This window comes from Anabrus simplex, chromosome 13 (genome assembly GCF_040414725.1).
Source record: "Anabrus simplex isolate iqAnaSimp1 chromosome 13, ASM4041472v1, whole genome shotgun sequence".
Classification (NCBI taxonomy): domain Eukaryota; kingdom Metazoa; phylum Arthropoda; class Insecta; order Orthoptera; family Tettigoniidae; genus Anabrus; species Anabrus simplex.
This window is the reverse complement of record NC_090277.1, coordinates 10783347-10803722: the sequence shown is the minus strand read 5'-3', so window position 1 is coordinate 10803722 and position 20376 is coordinate 10783347. Positions and strand designations below refer to the sequence as shown.

Here is a 20376-nt window from a genome sequence, read left to right as displayed (position 1 = left end):
GGGGAGATATTGAGAAAGAGATACAAGGCTATAAAGTGTACTTGACGAGTGTTGAAAACGGAACAGCAGAGTGCATTGTTAGGCTGTTCATCAGGAAATACCATTGCACGCAACATAGTTTCTGTTAGGCACATAAATGAGTGAAAGATGTGGGTAGATTTGGCACTTGGAGGAATTAGGATGGGAATTGTCTCAGTGTATTCATCATGTGAGCGTGCAGATGAGGATGAAGTTGACAAGTTTTATTAAGCATTGAGTGACATCGTAGTCAGGGTCAACAGCAAGGATAGGATAGTGCTAATGGGCGATTTCAATGCAAGAGTTGGAAATGGAACTGAATGATACAAAAGGGTGATTGGTAAATGTGGGGAAGATATGGAGGTAATAGGAATGGTAAGCGTTCGCTGGACTTCTGTGCTAGTATGGGTTTAGCAGTTATGAATACATTATTCAAGCATAAGGCTATTTACTGCTACACATGGGAGGCTAGGGGTACCAGATCCATAATAGACTATATCTTAACCAACTTTGAATTCAGGAAGTCTGTTAGGAATGTACAGATTTTCAGAGATTTTTTGATGATACAGACCACTATCTGATCTGTAGTGAACTAAGCATCTCTAGGCCTAGGGTAGAGAAAGCGAAATCTTTCTGCAAATGAATGAGGGTAGAAAATCTCCAAGACAAGGAAATTAGATGGAAGTACATGGATATGATTAGTGAGAAGTTTCGAACAGTGGACAGTAAACAGGTTCAGGACATAGAAAGAGAATGGGTGGCATACAGGGATGCTGTAGTTGAAACAGAAATGGAATGCCCAGGATCAGCTGTGTAAAGATGGGAAAAAGCAAACATCTTGGTCGAATGATGAAATGAGAGCAGCTTGTAAACGTGAAACGAAGGCTTATCAAAATGGCTCCAAACAAAGGCCGAGGAAGACAGGGATTTGTACATAGATGAAAGAAACAAAGTGAAACAAATAGTTGTTGAATCCAAAAAGGAGTCTTAAGAAGATTTTGGCTATAACATGGAAAGGCTAGGCCAATCAGCAGTACAGTAATAAAGACTCTTAGGAAGGGAGAGAGAAAAATGAAATTAACATTGTTTTGTGTAATTCAGGTTAACTCATAGTAGATCCCAGGGAATCACTGGACAGGTGGAGGGAATATTTTGAAAACATTTCTGGTGGTGTCGTGAGCAACCAATCTCATGTGGAGGAGGAAAATGATGTTGGTGAAATTATGCTCGAGGAAGTGGAAAGGATGGCAAATGAACTGCATTGTCATAAAGCAGCAGGAATAGATGAAATTAGACCTGAAATGGCGAAGTATAGTGGGAAGGCAGGTATAAAATAGCTTAATAGAATAGTAAGATTAGCAGGGAGCATTGGTAAGGTACCTTCAGATCGGACAAAAACAGTTATTGCACCTATCTATAAGCAAGGGAACAGGAAGGATTGCAACAACTATTGAAGTATATCATTGATTAGTATACCAGGCAAAGTATTCACTGGCATGTTGGAAAGGAGAGTACGATCAGTGGTTGAGAGGAAGTTCGATGAAAACCAGTGTGGTTTCAGACTACAGAGGGGCTGTCAGGATCAGATTTTCAGTATGCGTCAATTAATTAAAAAATGTTACGAGAGAAAAAGACAGTTGTGTTTATGTTCCGTAGATCTACAGATAGCTTATGACAGGGTACCGAGGTAGATGATGTTCACCATACTGGGGAACTATGGAATTAAGGGTAGATTATTAAAATCAATCAAATGCATTTATGTTGATAATTCGGCTGCAGTGAGAATTGATAGTAGAATGAGTTCTTTGATCAGGGTACTTACAGGGGTTAGACAAGGCTGTAATCTTTCACCTTTGCAGTTCATAGTTTACATGGATCATCTGCTGAAAGGTACAAAGTGGTAAGGAGGGATTCAGTTAGGTGGGAATGTAGTAAGCAGTCTAGCCAATGCTGACGACTTGGTTTTAATGGCAGATTGTGCTGAAAGGCTGCAGTCTTGGAACTTGAAAATAGGTGCAATGTGTATGGTATGAAAATTAGTCTTTCAAAGACTAAATTGATGTCATTAGGTAAGAAATTCAACAGAATTGAATGTCAGATTGGTGATTGTACCCGCTACTACAGTGGTTACACAAAACAAAGCACTAAACACAATAAGGGGGGGGGGAGGGGGGAAAGGTGCCTTACGCAGTACCAAAACTTCACACACAGTTGAACATCAGTTGGAACTACGCAGATCTCCGCCAACAACAGCATACGTAAATATCAGTAAGGCCAACTATTGGATAATAAACCAGGAAGGTGGAAGGAGCTAGGACTTACCAAGGGCATGGACATGGCTTAGATTGCAGACTCCGAAATGATCAACCATGATCCTTAAATTTTAAAATATTATTTACAAAAGCATTTTACAAAAACCTTACGAACAAAATCTGCCAACTTACAACTTACAAACTATATGCTCTGTGGTACACATAACTTAGAGTTTCTTTGATAATACCTTCGTACAAGTTCAAAATTTCAAACCAACTATCCATCTAGTTACAAATCCAGTTGTACAATGCAGTTTACAGTGAAGTAAACGTACTCTCCAAAACTCTAGCATAGATCAAGTAACACTGAACTACCAGAGGCAAACCGCAAGGTAAATATATTAAACTACACTCTACATAATTAGTGAAACAAGAAATGGGAATGTCTCGAAAACAAACTGGCAAGCCCAGCTGAAAAACTAAGGCATCATAAATAATTATTTTGGCGAATCTAGGTTAGGCTAGGGCAGACTCCTATACGAAATAACAACCAAACGTTACGGAAATTTTAGCCGGAACTGAATTCAAGAGTGCTTACCCGAAGGTGGCCCATCCCGTTAGTGAGGCGTCGCACACAACGTAAAACTTCAGACAGACGAAGACAGACTAAGGCAGACCAGGCCGAGACAAGACGACAAAATGCTGCCTCGCACTCTATATAAGGGTAAACCCTGGCCTTGGAGTAGCCAATCAGAATTCATAAGTCTGCCTATCACCACCTAGATCCACCAATCACAACTCCTACTTTCAGTCACGAACTTTAAATAAGTTTCTCGAATACGCACGTTCGCGAATCTTCCATTTCCAGAATAGTTAGAAAATGCCTTCTAGAACACATAACCAACAAAAGGCAACACACCCTGTTCAAAACTTCATGTAACAACTTTCTGGATACTTCTAGTAAATAAAGAACTGAATTCTACTATTTACAAATACCACATGTTATGAAATATTACACTGTACAGGTTAGGTCGTTACAAATAAAACATTTTACCTTACTTTACAAATAAAGTCTTCAACAAACATTTTCCACTTCCACTATATTGTTCACCTGTAACAGTGATACAAGGCTGGAAGAGGTAGATATTTTTAATTATTTAGGTTGTGTGTTCTTCCAGGATGGTAATATAGTAAGTGAGATTGAATCAGGGTGTAGTAAAGGAGCTCGCAGTTGCGATCAGCAGTGTTCTGTAAGAAGGAAGTCAGCTCCCGGATGAAACTATCTTTACATCGGTTTGTTTTCAGGCCAACTTTGCTTTACCAGAGTGAAATCTGGGTGGACTCAGGATATCTTATTAATAAGTTAGAAGTAATGGACACCAAAGTAGTGAGAATGAGTGCTGGTACATACAGATGGGAACAATGGCAGGAGGGTACTCGTATGAGGAGATAAAGGCTAAGGAAAGAAGTTGATGGATGAATCTGCATGGATAAACCAGCTTTGGTGGTGCGGTCATGTGAGGCGAATGGAGGAGGATAGGTTACTTAGGAGAATAATGGATTCTGCTATGGAGGGTAAGAGAAGTAAAGGGAGATCAAGATGACGGTGGTTAGACTCACTTTCTGACAATTAAAAGATAAGAGGTAAAGAACTAAATGTGGCTGCAGCACTAGTTGCAAATAGAGGCTTGCAGACTGAACGCTGAAAGGCATAGTGGTCTATAATGATAATATATGTATGTATAAAATTGGTACTAGTTTCTACCTTGCTACATTAGGTCATCTTCAGCTATGATCAAATTGGAAAAACATGCATACTTATACAGTAAATTGATTAACTGAATATAATAAATATACCAAATTTAGCAACGCTTCCAATGATTTGGCACAGATGTACTGATGACACAGGCGCAGTCGACCTGCTGTGTGTGATGACATTCATATATACTAATTTCCAATAAGAACTAAACACGAGCACGGGACTACGTCTCACTATGGAACTCCCGCTCACAGTTACTCTGCCTCCGTATCATCTGAAAGATTCTATTTGAACAGTCGGTTCTTAGTTTAGGCGGACCTGCAGCTAAGCGCAGAAGCGGGTCAAACCCACACTGTCTAAAAGGTCTAAACCGAAAATATGCTTAATTCTCTTTAATGAGCGTATTACTCAAGGACCGTTCCAGTGATAATATGATATTAATTAACCCAAATGCAACCATAAGCAGACTGGTATGCACTCTGTCTTATAGGGTAAATATCCATGAACATACTTGTCCACATCCATAATCCCATTAGAGTTTTGGCAAGACAGTGGATGAAGGAAGGAAAACAACAATGGCTGAGGACTTACTCGATCTAATATGGTTCCTATTTATTTTATTTTCTTCTTTTTCTTCCTCTACATTCACTATGCTTTAGGAAAACAGTGGAGAAAGGAATAGAGCAGCTGCTTACGGCTTACTTGATGAAATATGGCTTCTTCTCTTATTTTCTCATCATCTTGTTATTTACCTTCTTTCCTTCTTCAGCATTAGGAAAAGCAGTGGAAAAAGAAAGAAAAATAACAGTTGCTAAGGGCTTACTACTGGCTCATTCCTTTTCTTCTTTCCTTCTTATTTTTTTGCTCTCATTCTTCCTCTTCTTTCTCCTTTAGGAAAAGCAGTGGGGAAAGAAAGAAAAAGAACAGTTGCTAATGGTTTACTCAATCAAATATGGCTTCTTATTTCCTTCCTCTCATCCTTCCTGTCCTTTGCTTCTTCTTCTTCTTCTTCTCCTTTAGGAAAAGCTGTGGAGAAGGAAAGCAGGAAAGAAAAAAGAAAAAATTTAATAGTTACTGAGGGCTTACTTGATCCTTCTTCCCTTCTTCTCTTTTAAGAAAAGTGAGCGGAAAGGAAAAGAACAATTGCTGATGGCTTACTGAATCAAGCATGACCTATTAGTTTTATCTCCCCCTCCTTCTTCTTATTCAAGTGAGAAGCGGTGGAGAAAGAAAGGCCAGTTGATGAGGGGTTACTGGATCAAATATGGCTCCTTGTTTTTATTTTCTTCTTATTTTTCATTGGAAAAAGAAGTAGAGAAGGAAAAGAAAGCGTTGTTGTTATGTGCTAACTCGATCAAATATGGCTTTTCCTTTTTCTTTTCTTCTTGTTATTATTACAATACCTTATCGGAACAGTTGTGCTGAAGGCATTTTGACTCCAGTATATAACACCAATGCTGCACACTAGAAAGTTTGCAGATTCCTATCAGTGGGTTAAGAAACTCATTTCCAAAACTCACTGTGTTGAAAATATGTATTTCAGGATATGCATTTGCTCAACTGAAGCCTATATGGATAATATTACATTTTCAAAGTAATATTAAGAACTTTGTTTCTCAGGTGGTAGAGCACTGACGTTCTGAAATGAACTTGGCAGATTCTACCCTGGGTTAGTCCAGTGGTATGTGAACGTGCTCAAATATGTCAGCCTTGTGTCAGGATGTTTACTGGCATGTAAAAGAACTTGTAGAGGACAAAATTCCTTTGCCTTGGTGTCTATATTTTGAAGATTGGTTGCAAGCACTCAGATTTAGTGATCAATTTGAGATTAATTATTTATTTTCAAATAAAATGAAGCATGTAGAAACCTCAGATTTACAAGTTATCATGTAATATTTTGGATTCACTGAAATATAAGGGTACACACAATTCCTAAGGAAAACAATGATGTAAATAAAAATTTGTTGAAATGTCAAATACCTGTCTTCAAAAATAAAAACAGTTTAGAAGATTAAGTCATTTAAAATTCATGAGCATACACACAGGCACAGCTTTAACATTGTAGGTCTACTAATAGTCTTAGCTGCCATGTAATGGCTCTCTGTCAGCATAATGTACTACTATCTGCATTACCGAGCTTGATAGCTGAAGTCGCTTAAGTGCGGCCAGTATCCAGTATTCGGGAGATAGTAGGTTCAAACCCCACTGTCGGCAGCCCTGAAGATGGTTTTCCGTGGTTTCCCATTTTCACACCAGGCAAATGCTGGGGCTGTACCTTAATTAAGGCCACGGCCGCTTCCTTCCCACTCCTAGCCCTTCCTGTCCCATCGTCGCCATAAGACATATCTGTGTTGGTGTGACATAAAGCCAATAGCAAAAAAAAAAAACAAAAAAACTATCTGCATCATTTGAGGTTCATCATAGCTTCATTGTAGTGTAATTGAGCTTGTTCTGATGGAGGAAGAAACCTTAAGAAGTTCTCAAAATCATTCTTCTTTGCAGATAGCTTATTGCATTCCTCCCATACTTTGACCAATCTGTTAGAGTTTCTCCAAGTATGGACTGATTTCTTCTTTAATACTTGGTATTTATTTGTCTCTTGTACGTATTCTTGGCATAATATTCTTGCTTTTCTTTTTTGTATAGAAGAACATCCTATTCTCTCATCAAGAATGGGAGTTTATTTTTCATGATATTTGTCTCACTACTTTGAAAATCAAGAACCCACAGTCTCTCCCTAAAAGCTTTATCCATATTTTTCCAAAATAGCATTATATTCTTGTGGCTGTAATATTCTTTTCATGAGTTGTGTTCACCTTTTAGCTTCTTCCAGACCCTCAGTCAGAAGGTATAAACCTATCTCCGTGTATATGAAAAATATGATTCATGTCATTAAAAACTTCTTTCTTGTTAATGAAATCAAGCAAGACATCCAGGACGGTCAATTTCTTTTTTTGATGTTGTAGTAGAGTCAGAGAACAGCCATAATATTTTGTGAGATTTAATGCCTTTAGTCATGTTTCTTGACGAACCCTCTCTTCATTCATTCCTCTTCCAGACTGATTTTCTGTCCAAGATTATATGGATATGTTTTCCAAATTTTGGATGTTTTCATGAAGTTAGAAATTTATGTTATAAAACAAAAGCTGTCAAGCATAAAAAGTCTGTGAAATTCTGTCCATGGTTTTGCTTGACTTCAAATCACTTTAGCACATCCTCTTCTTGTTTCAAAATTTTATGAATCTTTTAGCACATAATTTGTGCAGTTTATGGTTTCCCATCAAGTCTGCTCCTTTGATTGGTGATGTAGAATTATATTATCTTGGATTTTAATTCTTCACAGAATGAACATACATATGAAATACATATGAAAACTATATGAAAATTGCTGGCCTCTCTCCATATTCACAAACCTTCCTGATGGATAATTGTTGAGTCTATGCAAACTCAAGTGCTATTTATCCTCCTATAATTAGAGCCCTGTGTGGATATATAAAATATTATCTGCATCTGCCCTGCATCCACACTTCCTCCGTCTGCATCCGTGAATAGTTATCTTTGGATATTGCAACTATTTAATTATACACTGAGGTATTGAAACGGATAGATCTGTTAACATAATACAACAGACCTGATACCTGGGGGACCGTCTATGGTCACAGCTTTATGAGGGATTTCCTCTTCCGACACCTTGCATCGCATTGAGCGGTTCCCTTACAGAGCCTTTGTTCCTCCCTTCCACTAATTACGAGCAGGAGCTAGTGAGGCTTAGGTCAGATTTATGGCTATATGGATTCAAGGCTCTATATATATATATCACCATTCTCCCATACCAGTGTCCTGGGTTGCCTAATCACAAGCAAAAATAAGAAGAAAAATAGGCTTTACCTATAATGACTTTCTCTCAACTTCAAAGTCTTAATAAAGTAAACACATGTCCTCATCATAGGGATTTGCGGCTCTATGTAGGCACACCCCCACTGGAGGTGTTAACCACATAGCAGCTCTCCTGCCATTCTGAAATATTTTGCAATTCTGGGAATCTAACCCAGGCCTCTGAGGACGGCAGTTAATAATTCTATCCATAACAGTACAGAGGTGGGCTAAGGTCGTAATGGAAGTTGTTGAAGCTTCAGTCTTTGGCTTTAATATAAGCACCATCTCAGTTCACTTTACATTGTTGATGTGTAGCTTAGATAAATGGTTCAGTCTGAATCTACTCATTCCTGTTAAGGAAGGGAATGACTGAGCACAGACTCATACAATCTGTCTGGTTTTTCTGCTTTGAATTATTAGACTTCTTAAGATCTAAATGTACGGTTGATTATATCTGATCGAATGAAATCTTGCTTTGTTGGTGTTGGGTCAGAATTTCAACAGAGCAGATCGAATCTCCTGTCATGTCCATGAATTTCTGGCTAGTAATTCATTCTAGGAAGTGTTCCAACAACAACAGTTAGGTCAGATTTATGGCTACATGGCGGACCAAACCATTACTTGTAGTGTTTCTATATGAACTTAGTTAATATGAATCAACTAAGGACCAAAAATGATCAAATTTGTATAATCTGTTCCAGAAATTCATTAAAACCTATTTATAGTGCCACATGCCCCTACCATTAAACCCAATACTTCCATCTCTTCTAAATGGTACTCTCCTCTGTAAAATTAGGTTAGGTAGGTATTTGGATGTTCCTGATTTTTTTGCACCTGTAATAAAATTTTCAATTAAATAATGGTTATGGTATGTGATATAAAGCTTATAACTTTCTCAAGTTGCCATGTGAAAGGTGTATATTTTTAATTGTCTTTGAGTTTTGTCCATCTTTCTTTCTTCCAGATGTCAGATCTGCTGCTTCCAAATGCTGATGATACGTTAGCTGAGGTAAAGATTGAACCACATGTATTCGGTGATGAAACTGTAGATGATACTGGCGTAAGCTTAGTCAAGGAGGAGTATGAAATAAAGGTGATTGTTTTTCCCAGTTGTAGTCATAATTAGACCTCAGATTTTATGCAAATACTAATTTTATTCCTAACAAGATGTTTTAAATGAAGTTGTATTTATATGTTATTTATAAGGTTAGAAACAGTGGTCCTTTAGTGCCTAAACATGTCTAAATTGATGTTAGAACCTATATTTGTCCTCTGGCCTTCTTCAAATCCCCTTGTGTGAACAATTTCCCTGATTACATTTCTATCCTACAGATTTGGTTATCCTAATTCAATACTTGCTTACCAGGAACCTACTACACTGGCTTAGCAGGGAGAGAGTTGATACTCCCACATAGCCCGTCCCAGGTGGCGGATAGGGGTTCCTAACTGGCTTACTGGCAGACTTGAGGGAAATAAAGTACTTCTCATGGATCAAACACACAACCCCCTGTGGGTAGGGGATGCAGACAAAGAATACTCCCATGGTCTCCCCTGTCTGTCGTAAGAGGCTACTGAAAAGGGGCAACCAAGGTATGATTGTATTAGAACTGTGAAACTACTTGTGATTAGTACCACCACACAGGGAACACCATAGATCCCTTTTACTTGCGCGTAGTACCACTATCTTAAGTACCAAATAGGTTTATGATTGGTGGCAACAAAGTGCGTTGCCGGCTTCTAGAGTACCTGTGATTAGTAGCACTTTAGGAGCGACACCATGGTTCATGCTTGCCTATGATTGGTACCCACTATAGGAACGTCATGGGATAGTGCAGGTCCTTGTGGTTAGTACACGTATGTGATAAACACCATAGGTTTGCATTGCCTGTAAATGGTGCCGCAATATGCGAAACACCATAGGTCTGAATTCCACGCGTGAATTTCATTACCTGTGAGTAGTACCATACTGTGTGGAATTCATATATTCGTCACCATAAGACCTATCTGTGTCAGTGCGACATAAAACAACTAGCAAAAAAAAATCATATCCATCCATTCATTCTTTGTCCTCCCGTTTTGAATTCTGGTCGGTGGAAGATTTTGGACTTTTAATTTGTGATTCCATTTTGTCTCATTTCGTACCATTAAGGGCCGATGACCTAGATGTTAGGCCCCTTTAAACAACCAGCATCATCATCTTCAATACTTGCTTATACCATTTCGATATTGTACGTTTGATCTGTGTATTTGATAAGTAAGTCTGGTGTTATTCATTCTCTCCGAATGGCTCAGAAATGGAATTTGTTACAGTTTCATTGTATCAGAAAGTTTAGATTTAAAAAAATATATTTCTGAGTTGGGTTTGGGGTAATGTATTCCATTTATAATTCTTGGACCTAAGATTTTTCTCATGAATTTCCTTTCTTTAATCTCTAATTGTTCCTTTAGAATTTTTTGTTTTTAAATTGAGTGTTTCTGAAGCGTAAAGATCTTCAGGTTTGATCTCTTTTCCAAGTCGAGCATTTTTTAAAATAAACATTCTTATCATTATTAATGCCCTTTCCAATTTTCAGTTCTCTGGCAATTCACAGTTGAATTATTGGTGTGTAGACATTGCATATTTTTAATTGTCTTTGATTTTGCTAAATTTTTTTAAGGTATCAAATCTGCCGCTTGCACCTGCTGATGATACGTTAGCTGAGGTGAAGATTGAACCACAACATGTATTTGCAAGTGAAGCTGTAGAAGAGGCTGGTGTAATCTTGCTCAAGGAGGAATATGAAATCAAGGTGATTATTTTACCCCGTTCATATAGAGATGTGTTATTTTGGTATGAACTATAAACATCCAGTTTTTGTAAACTTAATTTTATGTGGGGAAAACACGAATAAGTAATAAATTTCATTGAGGATCTCTATTAATACCGTACTTACATGAATAATACCCGCATACTTTTAAAAAAGAATTGAGGCACAAAATTGGGGTGCAAGTTTTATTTCAGTCAATGTAGGCTTTTTTTTTTTTTTTTTTTTCAAAATCAGCCTTCCTAAAGTTCGGGTTTGGGGATTATTCTTGTAAATACGGTAATTGATCACAATCAAAAGCAAGAAACGTCCATCTATTCAGTACACTTAATTTTATGTACCAGTACTTTACTCATTGTGGGACTAATTTTGACCTCTTTTACATATGAGGTCATCCCCAGTCAAAGATGTAATAGGAATAATATCAAGTATAACAAAAGCTATTACCAACTATAAAATTTAAAACACTTGGTATGTCTTAATTGTTATTATGGAAACCAATGAAACATGTCCATAAGCACACTGAACCTTACACAAGGTTAAAATTGATCTGTACAACAACTTGTGTTCCACTATTGGGATAGCTAGAATGTCAGTTCATAAAATTATGTACATGAATAAGGAACAATATACTTAAAAATAGGGATGAAAAAGCACATCAAAGCTTATTTTCTCTTAATTATTTTGCTAAAATTATGACATTATCCATGTATTTGCTTCCTAGTTTTTGTCTTACATGGAAGTCAGTTGATCGACATGTTTGACGAAGACAATGGAATAGGAGAAAGTTAGTTCTTGATGAATAGATGTGTATTTCTGAGTAGTTACAAGGCTGAGGAGGACATCTACAGCTTGAATCTGTGGAGCTTTTAGTCCATTGAAAGAATATTTTGTAAGTGGATCAGCAGAAAGTAGGTGCCCCCTAATGCTAAGCATCCTCGAAAGCTTACGTCAAACTAGTCGAACTAGGTCGAAACTAGTCCCACAGTGAGTAAAGTATAGATACAACATATTAGGTGTGTTCAATAGGTGGACTATTCTTACATTTATGGACAGACTGTACAATTGTTTTGGCATGGTTGGCTGCTAAACCGACTCCATGAAAAACTTTTTTTGCAAGTCGAGTATCACAAATCTAAGAATATACAAACAGTAGTTGGAAGCATGTGGCTTCACAAGTAAATCAAGCTGATCTTGTGTCTCGAGGTTAGGATTCAAGATTTATTAGGGATTCTCACTTGTGGTCGCACCGACCCAATGGTTGAAATGTTCAGTACTGTGGCCATCGGTATCATCTACAAGAATATTGACAGAGGACATTCCCAAGCAACACAAGTCTACTGTAACTTTCTTATCTGTTCAATTGACAGCTGATAATATTGTCAACAGATTCTCAAATCTGTCACGCTCAATGGCAGTCGTTGTGTATTTTCAGAGATTTATACATAATGTTAATCATCTGAATGACATGAAAACAGATTATTTTTTGCTGGAGGAGCGACGTAGAGTGCTCAGGACCTGCATCAAGATCATGCATGATACCATCTATGGCCATGAGATACAAGCTCTTCACTCAAAAGAACAAATTTCAGAGAAGTGTCCGTTAAGAGATCTTAATCCCCTTTTAGGTGACCAGCAGATGATACGGGTGGGAGGGCGACTCACACACGCACAATTGATGTTTGACAACAAGAATCAGTATATCTTGCTGCCTAACCATCATTTAACCCAAATGATTAACAGGACAGAGCATATCAGGTTGCTAAACTTAGGCTCTCAACTTCTTCTGGCATCATTAAGATAGCAGGATTCCATTCCGATAGTTCAACGAGTCATGGGATCCGTCATTCACAAATGCTCCACTTGTTTCAGGCTAAAGGCACTGGTGTCCTAACAACTCATGGGACAACTACCTGCACCATGAGTACAAGCTAATTGTGCGTTTCTTAAAACAGGCATAGACTACGCAGGTCATATATTCGTAAAACAATGGGGTCAATGCAAGCTAAGAATCAAGTGTTACGTAGCAGTATTCGTTTGTTTAGCAATCAAGGCTGTACACTTAGAATTGGTCACTGACCTTAGTTTTGCTGCATTTATTCTGCCGTGCAATGATTTATTTCTCGTAGAGGAAAATGTTTAAATTTGTACAGTGACAATAGGTGTAACTTGATTGGAGCCCTCATGAACTGCAGGAGCTTCATCATTTGTTCCGCTCTCAACAATTCAAAGCCAGTATTGACAAAATTATCGCTAAGAAAGGATTTACGTGGCACTGTGTACCACCCAATTCACCACACTTCAGAGGGTTGTGGGAAGCAAGCGTTAAGTCAATGAAATATCACATAAAAGAGTCTTGGGTAACTCACTACTGACCTTTGAGGAACTCTACATTTTGCTTACTCAAATAGAGGCATGCCTTAACATAAGGCCAATTACTACACTTTCCAGTGTTCCTAGTGATACTGATTACCTGAGTCCTGTTCACGTCCTAATAGGCGCCCCAATCACGAGCTTCCCCGAGCCTGATTTTTCTGATCTCCTTGACACCAGTCTTTCCAGGTGGCAACATCATCAGCATATGCTGTAGCACTGGTGGCAACAGTGGTCATGTGATTATCTCAATAATCTCCAGCAAAGGGGAAAATGGACACCTACTCATGATAGTCTCAAACCAGGCAATGTGTTATTGCTAAAGGAGGATAAACTACCACCCCTTTCGTGGAATTTAGGTGTCATTGCTGAAGTGTTTCCCAGTGAAGATGGAAATGTACGAGTGGTCAATATTTGTGCTAAAATAGGAACAATGAAACATCCCATCAATAATGTGGTGTTACATCTCTTTGATCAGTGATGACAGACAGAAATTCATATTTTTAACTTGTGTGTGAACATCTTGTTGTCATTTTATATTCATGATACATTCAATTTTTGTCTTTGATTTAATGATTGTCATATGTGTTTGTGCTCCAATGTATGGTGTAAATGAATCATTATTATTAAGATTACAGTTCCTTTAACTACCAGAGACTTAAACAACATGTATTTTAATATTTGTCTATGGGCTACATTGTTAGTTATGAGAAAGGAATTTCTCTTGAATTTGCAATATGTTGAAAGGAGAAGGTAATTCTTTTGGTATGGTTGGGATTGAAGGTATGTGTGCCAGCTGCTAGCCTAGATAATATAGTGGTGACAATAATACTGCTTCAGAGTTCTTTGATGTGCAATCGTGTACTACTTCACAGATTTGGTGGATTCAGGCTGCACAGCTATATAATTGGATTACAGACTTTTAAATTTTACAAGTTGGGGTGGATGTCCTGATGGATTTAATAAATTTAAAAATATGTACCGAGCAAGTGACCACGCATCTTGGACCACATAGCTATCATCTTGCATTCAGGTGACGGTGGGTTCGAACCCTGCTGTCAGCAGCCCTGAAGATGGTTTTCCATTGTTTCCCGTTTTCACACCAAAAAAAATGCTGGGACCATGCCTTAATTAAGGAGGCTATTGCTTGATTTGGTGGAGGTATGTTGATGATACATTTGTGGTCTGGACAGAAGGTCCTGAGAAACTTCATCTGTTTCTAAACCACCTACCTCAGCAATATCCTTCAATTAAATTTGCTATGGAGATGGAGTTGGACAGATGCCTTCCTTTCTTGGATGTGCTAGTAAGAAAGAAACTGGACAGCTCCTTTGGACATAACATCTATCGTAAGCCTATCCACACAAATTGATATCTTCATGCAGATTTCCACAATCATCTTTTTTTTTTGCTAGGGGCTTTATGTCGCACCGACACAGATAGGTCTTATGGTGACAATGGGATAGGAAAGGCCTAGGAGTTGGAAGGAAGTGGCCGTGGCCTTAATTAAGGTACAGCCCCAGCATTTGCCTGGTGTGAAAATGGGAATCCACGGAAAACCATCTTCAGGGCTGCCAATAGTGGGATTCGAACCTACTATCTCCCGGACGCAAGCTCACAGCCGCGCGCCTCTACACGCACGGCCAACTCGCCTGGTCCACAATCATCTAGCACAAAAGAAAGGCATTCTCACGACACTCGTCAAGAGGGTGAGACGAATTTGTGAGCCATCAAATATCCAGATTGAAATGGACACACAGTCACGTTCAAGGGTAATGGTTACAGTGATTTGCAGATTCATAGAGCCCTGCATCCCAGGAAAACAACCAAGCATAGCTCACGTAAAGAAGAAGTGAAGGGAACTGCCTACCTGCCTTATATTCACAACACCACAGATCGAATTGCCAAGGTCCTCTGCAAACACAATATAAAAACTGTGTTTGGCACCATCACTAAAATTGCTCACAGTCTGGGTAAAACCAAAGACAAATTGTCCCCACTTTTACATCTTGGGAGATACAAAATTCCCTGTACTTGCGGCAAGGTATACATTGGCCAAACATGCCGGTCTGTTGGTGCTCATACCAAGGAACATGAACAAAATATTCGTCTCAACCAACTAAACAAATCAGCAATAGCTGAGCACACTCTGTCGTCGGGTCATGATGTCATGTTCCAAGATGCTCGAGTTCTTATTCACACTAGACACTACTGGTCCAGGATTATGTGGGAAGCTGTGGAAATACGTAGAAATCCTAACAATTTCAGCTGGGACACTGGCTATCAATTAAGTAATACATGGTTGTCAGCCATAAGTAGTTCCCTTCCCTGACCCTTCACTATTATTATTTCATTTCGGTGTTTTCCAAACTTTTTACGTTCCTCTTCGCCACATGTCTCATTCCAGGCTTGTGTCTATGTCATACTTTCATATGTGTGCTCTTGTTATGCTACATGATTCCCTCGCAGACTGATTCTGATGGTTTCGTCAGCTTTCGTTTCGAACGCTAGCACTGTACCATGTCTGATGAGCCGTCTGGTGATGAATTAAGGTACCACTTCCACTTCTATTATAACGTCGAAATTCAAACCTCATTCTTTGAGAAGCCTTTCTCATGAAGAGTCGTGATTATGTTCTAAAGACATAAAGCGAAGTTCTCTGCGAAAGGTAAAGAATTTTACTTTCTTGACATGACATAAGCCCAAAAGCCTATATCATGTCTGTCTATAAGGCCATGGCCTTTTCTTTCCCACTCTTAGCCCTTTCATAACCCATTGTCACTATAAGACCTATCCCTGTCGGTGCAACATGAAGCAAATTGTACAAAGAATTTGTGTGAGTAATGTACAATATAGTTTGTCCATAATTGCACATTATAAATTTTCCACCTAATTCCAGTTTGGCAGCATTTTTCCCCAGTGTACAAAATTGGGCTCATCGCTTGGTAAATAGCACACCCACCAAGACGCATGGCTAGTGCATACCAAGTAGCTCCAAGTAGCCTATGCAGTGGCCTCCATGGTATGCACTAACCATGCGTCTTCGTAGGTGTGCTATTTACCGACTGATGAGCCCAACTTCTTACACTGGGGAAAAATGCTGGCAACCAGGAATTAATTAGCTGGAAAAATTAAAAATGTCCAATAATGGAACAACTATATTGGTATTGTAAATTTACTCATTCAGCACAAATATTTCAGGTTCCCTATGGGAATCAACATCTATATCATGAGTAATGTACTGCATCATTCAGATCTTTTATTGTATCAATAGAATTGTACCTTATGTATTCTCAGGGTACTTTTATAAAACTGCATCTTTGATAGTGTAAAAACAGTAAAATGGAAGGGAAGCTGTATAGTATTAAACTCAGTCATCTTAAAGCCTACAATAGAATGCAATTTTAGTAACTGAATAGGTAAGTAGTCACATTTCAGATAACTGTAATGAGCATTGTAACAATCTAAGTGTCATTAAAATGCTAAGCAATGATGTGCATAAGATTATGCTTAAAAAAGGATCTTCCTGATTTACATACCCATGCAGCATACAATATATAGATTTGGAATGGTAGGGTAGTTGTTCACCAGAATGAGCCAAAGTATAGGGATTGAAAGAGTAGTCTTGAATAAGAGCTTGGTCTTGCTTCCTGCCTGGTTATGACAAGCCTCACCAATTGAGTCAAACATCATGAATGAGGAGTGAAAGTGGGATATTTTCCGAAACACTTCTTAATGGACACTACTGATGGTAAATATGTACTACAACATGTATTGTCTCATGTTATTAAATTCTCTTGCTTAGAGTGAATTTTTATTTATTGGGTCTTGAATGTTAATCCATAAACTTTGCCTTTAAGAACTGTAAAAGAGCTTATTGCGAGTGATGTATTGAAGATAGACATATTTACTACTAAGAAGCATTTCTTCATAAGTCAAGAAAATACTTTTACTTTTACTTTTTGCAACTTTATTGGCCTTTAATTATACCGTATAATATTTTAAGAAATGAATAAATTATTTATGAGGTATTATCACAAATAATTTTTTCAACCCTGGAATTAAAGCTGATTTAGAAGTTGGGTTTATTAACACTTATAGTGCCAGGCGAGCTGCTGCTAAAAATGCCAGAGGCAGATCTGTCAGCCATGTTTTGCTTTTGCCTATATCTTCAATTCCTGCTGCATGATGGCAGCATAAATAATACTGCCAGAAAGATTTAGCTTTTGCTTTCTGGAAATATTGATAACATGCAATATTATTACCAGTGAAGTTTTATAAAAGCTTTCTTTTGACGCATTGAAATTTTTGCGCATGGTAGCTCTGGCTCTTTCATGTTGCTTGTTATCTTGTTTGTTTGTACATTTGTTTATTTACTTCCAGTAGTGTAGAGATGGATAAGTATATGAGAGATGATTAAAATAAGCAATGTTTTAACATTAAGTGATTCATTAGAGAATAATTTATCGACTGACAAGTGTTTGAAGTAAAGAACATGTTATTGTGTATTTAACCCCTTAAGAGGGGAGCTTGGTACACAACGGCTCACTCCCAGATGGGGAGCGATATCCTTGATTGAAGAAAATTTTAATTACTTGATGAAAACATTCTTAGACTAAAATGAACTATTGGAGGGCCCTAAGAGAAATATTTACTTGATTGTAATGTATTTAATTGTTGAAAAATTATTATTATTATTATTATTTGAATTTCTCAATACTTTGTGCAAAAACGTACTAAGTGCTTCCACACTGATATCGAGATTGCTTCTTCCTAATAGCAAAGCTCTGGATTTCGTTTATGCAGTAACATTTACCTGAATATTTTAGGCAGTTTACTATCAATCTCTGCCTGGAAATAAATGTTTCTGTATATTGTAGATTTATGAAGTTTACATGTACTTAAAAGATTTACAATGGAATAAATTATAATACTCACAAAATTTTCTGTTATGTTGGTTACCATAGCGCTTTCGAGGGATCAAGTTTATATAGCCTACCTACAATTCATAAGTGACACACACAGACTATATCACACTACAATACAGATAATATTTACAGTATTTACAGTGTTCACAGTGTTATGTCTTTTACAGCTGTTCATTATGATACACACGGAAGCAGATCATGTTATATAACCTATCTCGGCTTCGCATAATTTATATGATTCCATTCCGAAACACGATCGTTTTCTTGGTATGTAAACTTTACATCCTAGCCACCCTTCCTAACAGATACTGGATTTATCTTGTATATTTTAGGAGGAAGTTGTCATTGTAAGAGATATGTAAAAAGTTTAAAAAGTTGTGGAGGAAAATCTAATAATAATAATAATAATAATAATAATAATAATAATAATGTTATTGGCTTTATGTCCCACTAATTACTTTTACAGTTTTCAGAGATGCTGAGGTGCCAGAATTTAGTCCCGCAAGAGTACTTTTGCATGTCAGTAAGTCTACTGACAAGAGGCCAACATATTTTAGTACCTTCAAATACCGCCGGTCTGAGCCAGACTTGAACCTGCCAAGTTGGGGTTAGAAAGCCGGCCAGCTCCTCAACCGTCTAAGCCACTCAGTCCGGCAAGAAAAAATCTCTTCTGTGTCATCAGATCATAAAAAATAGGTGTTGTAAACAAGCGATTGTAAGAAATATAGTGTCCTAATTTAGGTTTCTGTACAATCCCTGCGGCAACAGTATGGCCATAAGAAGCTTTATTTTGTCCTTATTTGTTCAGACACGGTCTTGATCTTGACTCCTTCATTTCAACTTACTAAACTGGGTTTTATGTGCGATTTCCTGCTCAGCATCTTTTATCTGTTCAGCTATGTTCTGGCATATCTTGTCATAAAAAAGTAATTGAAATATTTCGCTGAGTTTTGTTTTCCCTAAAAACTCTCCATTTACATCACGATGGAATTTTAGATCAAAGCGGGACTTTCTATGTCCATTTTCAGTATAAGTTGATGAAGAACTTACAATAGCTGGATTGTAATCAGTATTATTGTCACAACTGTCACTGCCATGATCGCTACTTGAACTGGAAATGAACACGTGTTGTCTCTTTTGCGCTGGCTGAACATTCGCATCAGCTATGTCCGAACCCTGTACATTCGAGCCTGTCTTCCTCTAACTGTGCAGGCTGGTTATAGATACTTTAGCGGAAAAAATGTAAGTAAAAGGATCGAATAGAACCCTGGTCTATGCAGTTTGGACTTAAATCATGAATTGAGCCTGTATTATGGATTAAAAGTAATAAACTTCATTGTTAGGTTCTGTATTGAGTTGAGACTATGCTTAAAGTAAATACAAAATTTTAATATTCCACCTTCTCAATACTAAAAAATCATTTGATGTTTTTACAAAAACATTACAATGATATTAAAAGGTACTAGTTTCGGTCCACTGTGGACCATCATCAGCCTAGCCAAATTACAACAGTAAAAGACATAGTGATAAAAATAGTGTGGAGAAATGAGAGAGGATCTAGAAGGATGGGATGGTGGTGGAATGACAGATAAAAGTGAAAAACCGTATTTGCAAATAATGATAAAAGTAAAAGAAGTGTTCACAATGACAAGTAAAATCTTGTGAAGTCACATAAAAACTCTTGATGAGATAGTCTTTGGTTAGCAGTTACTCCTGTGTTGCACGATTGACATATATAACTACGTATATGCTTCTAGAAAGTTGTAGATGTAAGTTCCACTTTTGCGTAGAGGGAAGAATTGTCCGATGAGATCAGCACAAGATTAAAAATTGACAAAGTTGAACCTGAAAGGCTTTCATTCCACCATAGAACAGGTTCAACTTTGTCAATTTTTAATCTTGTGCTGGTCTCATCAGACAATTCTTCCCTCTACGCAAAAGTGGAACTTACATCTACAACTTTCTAGAAGCATATACGTAGTTATATATGTCAATCGTGCAACACAGGAGTAACTGCTAACCAAAGACTATCTCATCAAGAGTTTTTACGTGACTTCACAAGATTTTACTTGTCATTGTGAACACTTCTGTTACTTTTATCATTATTCGCAAATACGGTTTTTCACTTTTATCTGTCATTCCACCACCATCCCATCCTTCTAGATCCTCTCTCATTTCTCCACACTATTTTTATCACTATGTCTTTTACTGTTGTAATTTGGCTAGGCTGATGATGGTCCACAGTGGACCGAAACTAGTACCTTTTAATATCATTGTAATGTTTTTGTAAAAACATCAAATGATTTTTTAGTATTGAGAAGGTAGAATATTAAAATTTTGTATTTACTTTAAGCTGTATTACGGAT

The 20376-nt window shown here is 37.6% G+C and overlaps 1 protein-coding gene across 4 annotated transcripts in view; it reads left to right on the top strand.

The window, feature by feature from the left end:
* Window positions 1-20376, top strand: part of LOC136884666 (gastrula zinc finger protein XlCGF52.1) — a 70496-nt gene that overhangs the window by 36956 nt on the left and 13164 nt on the right. For all 4 annotated transcript variants that reach the window (XM_067156916.2, XM_068230182.1, XM_068230181.1 and 1 more), the window contains exons 2-3: window positions 8870-8998; window positions 10563-10694. In XM_067156916.2, the coding sequence (XP_067013017.2) occupies window positions 8870-8998; window positions 10563-10694 (261 nt within the window). The remainder of the gene's footprint in view (window positions 1-8869; window positions 8999-10562; window positions 10695-20376) is intronic.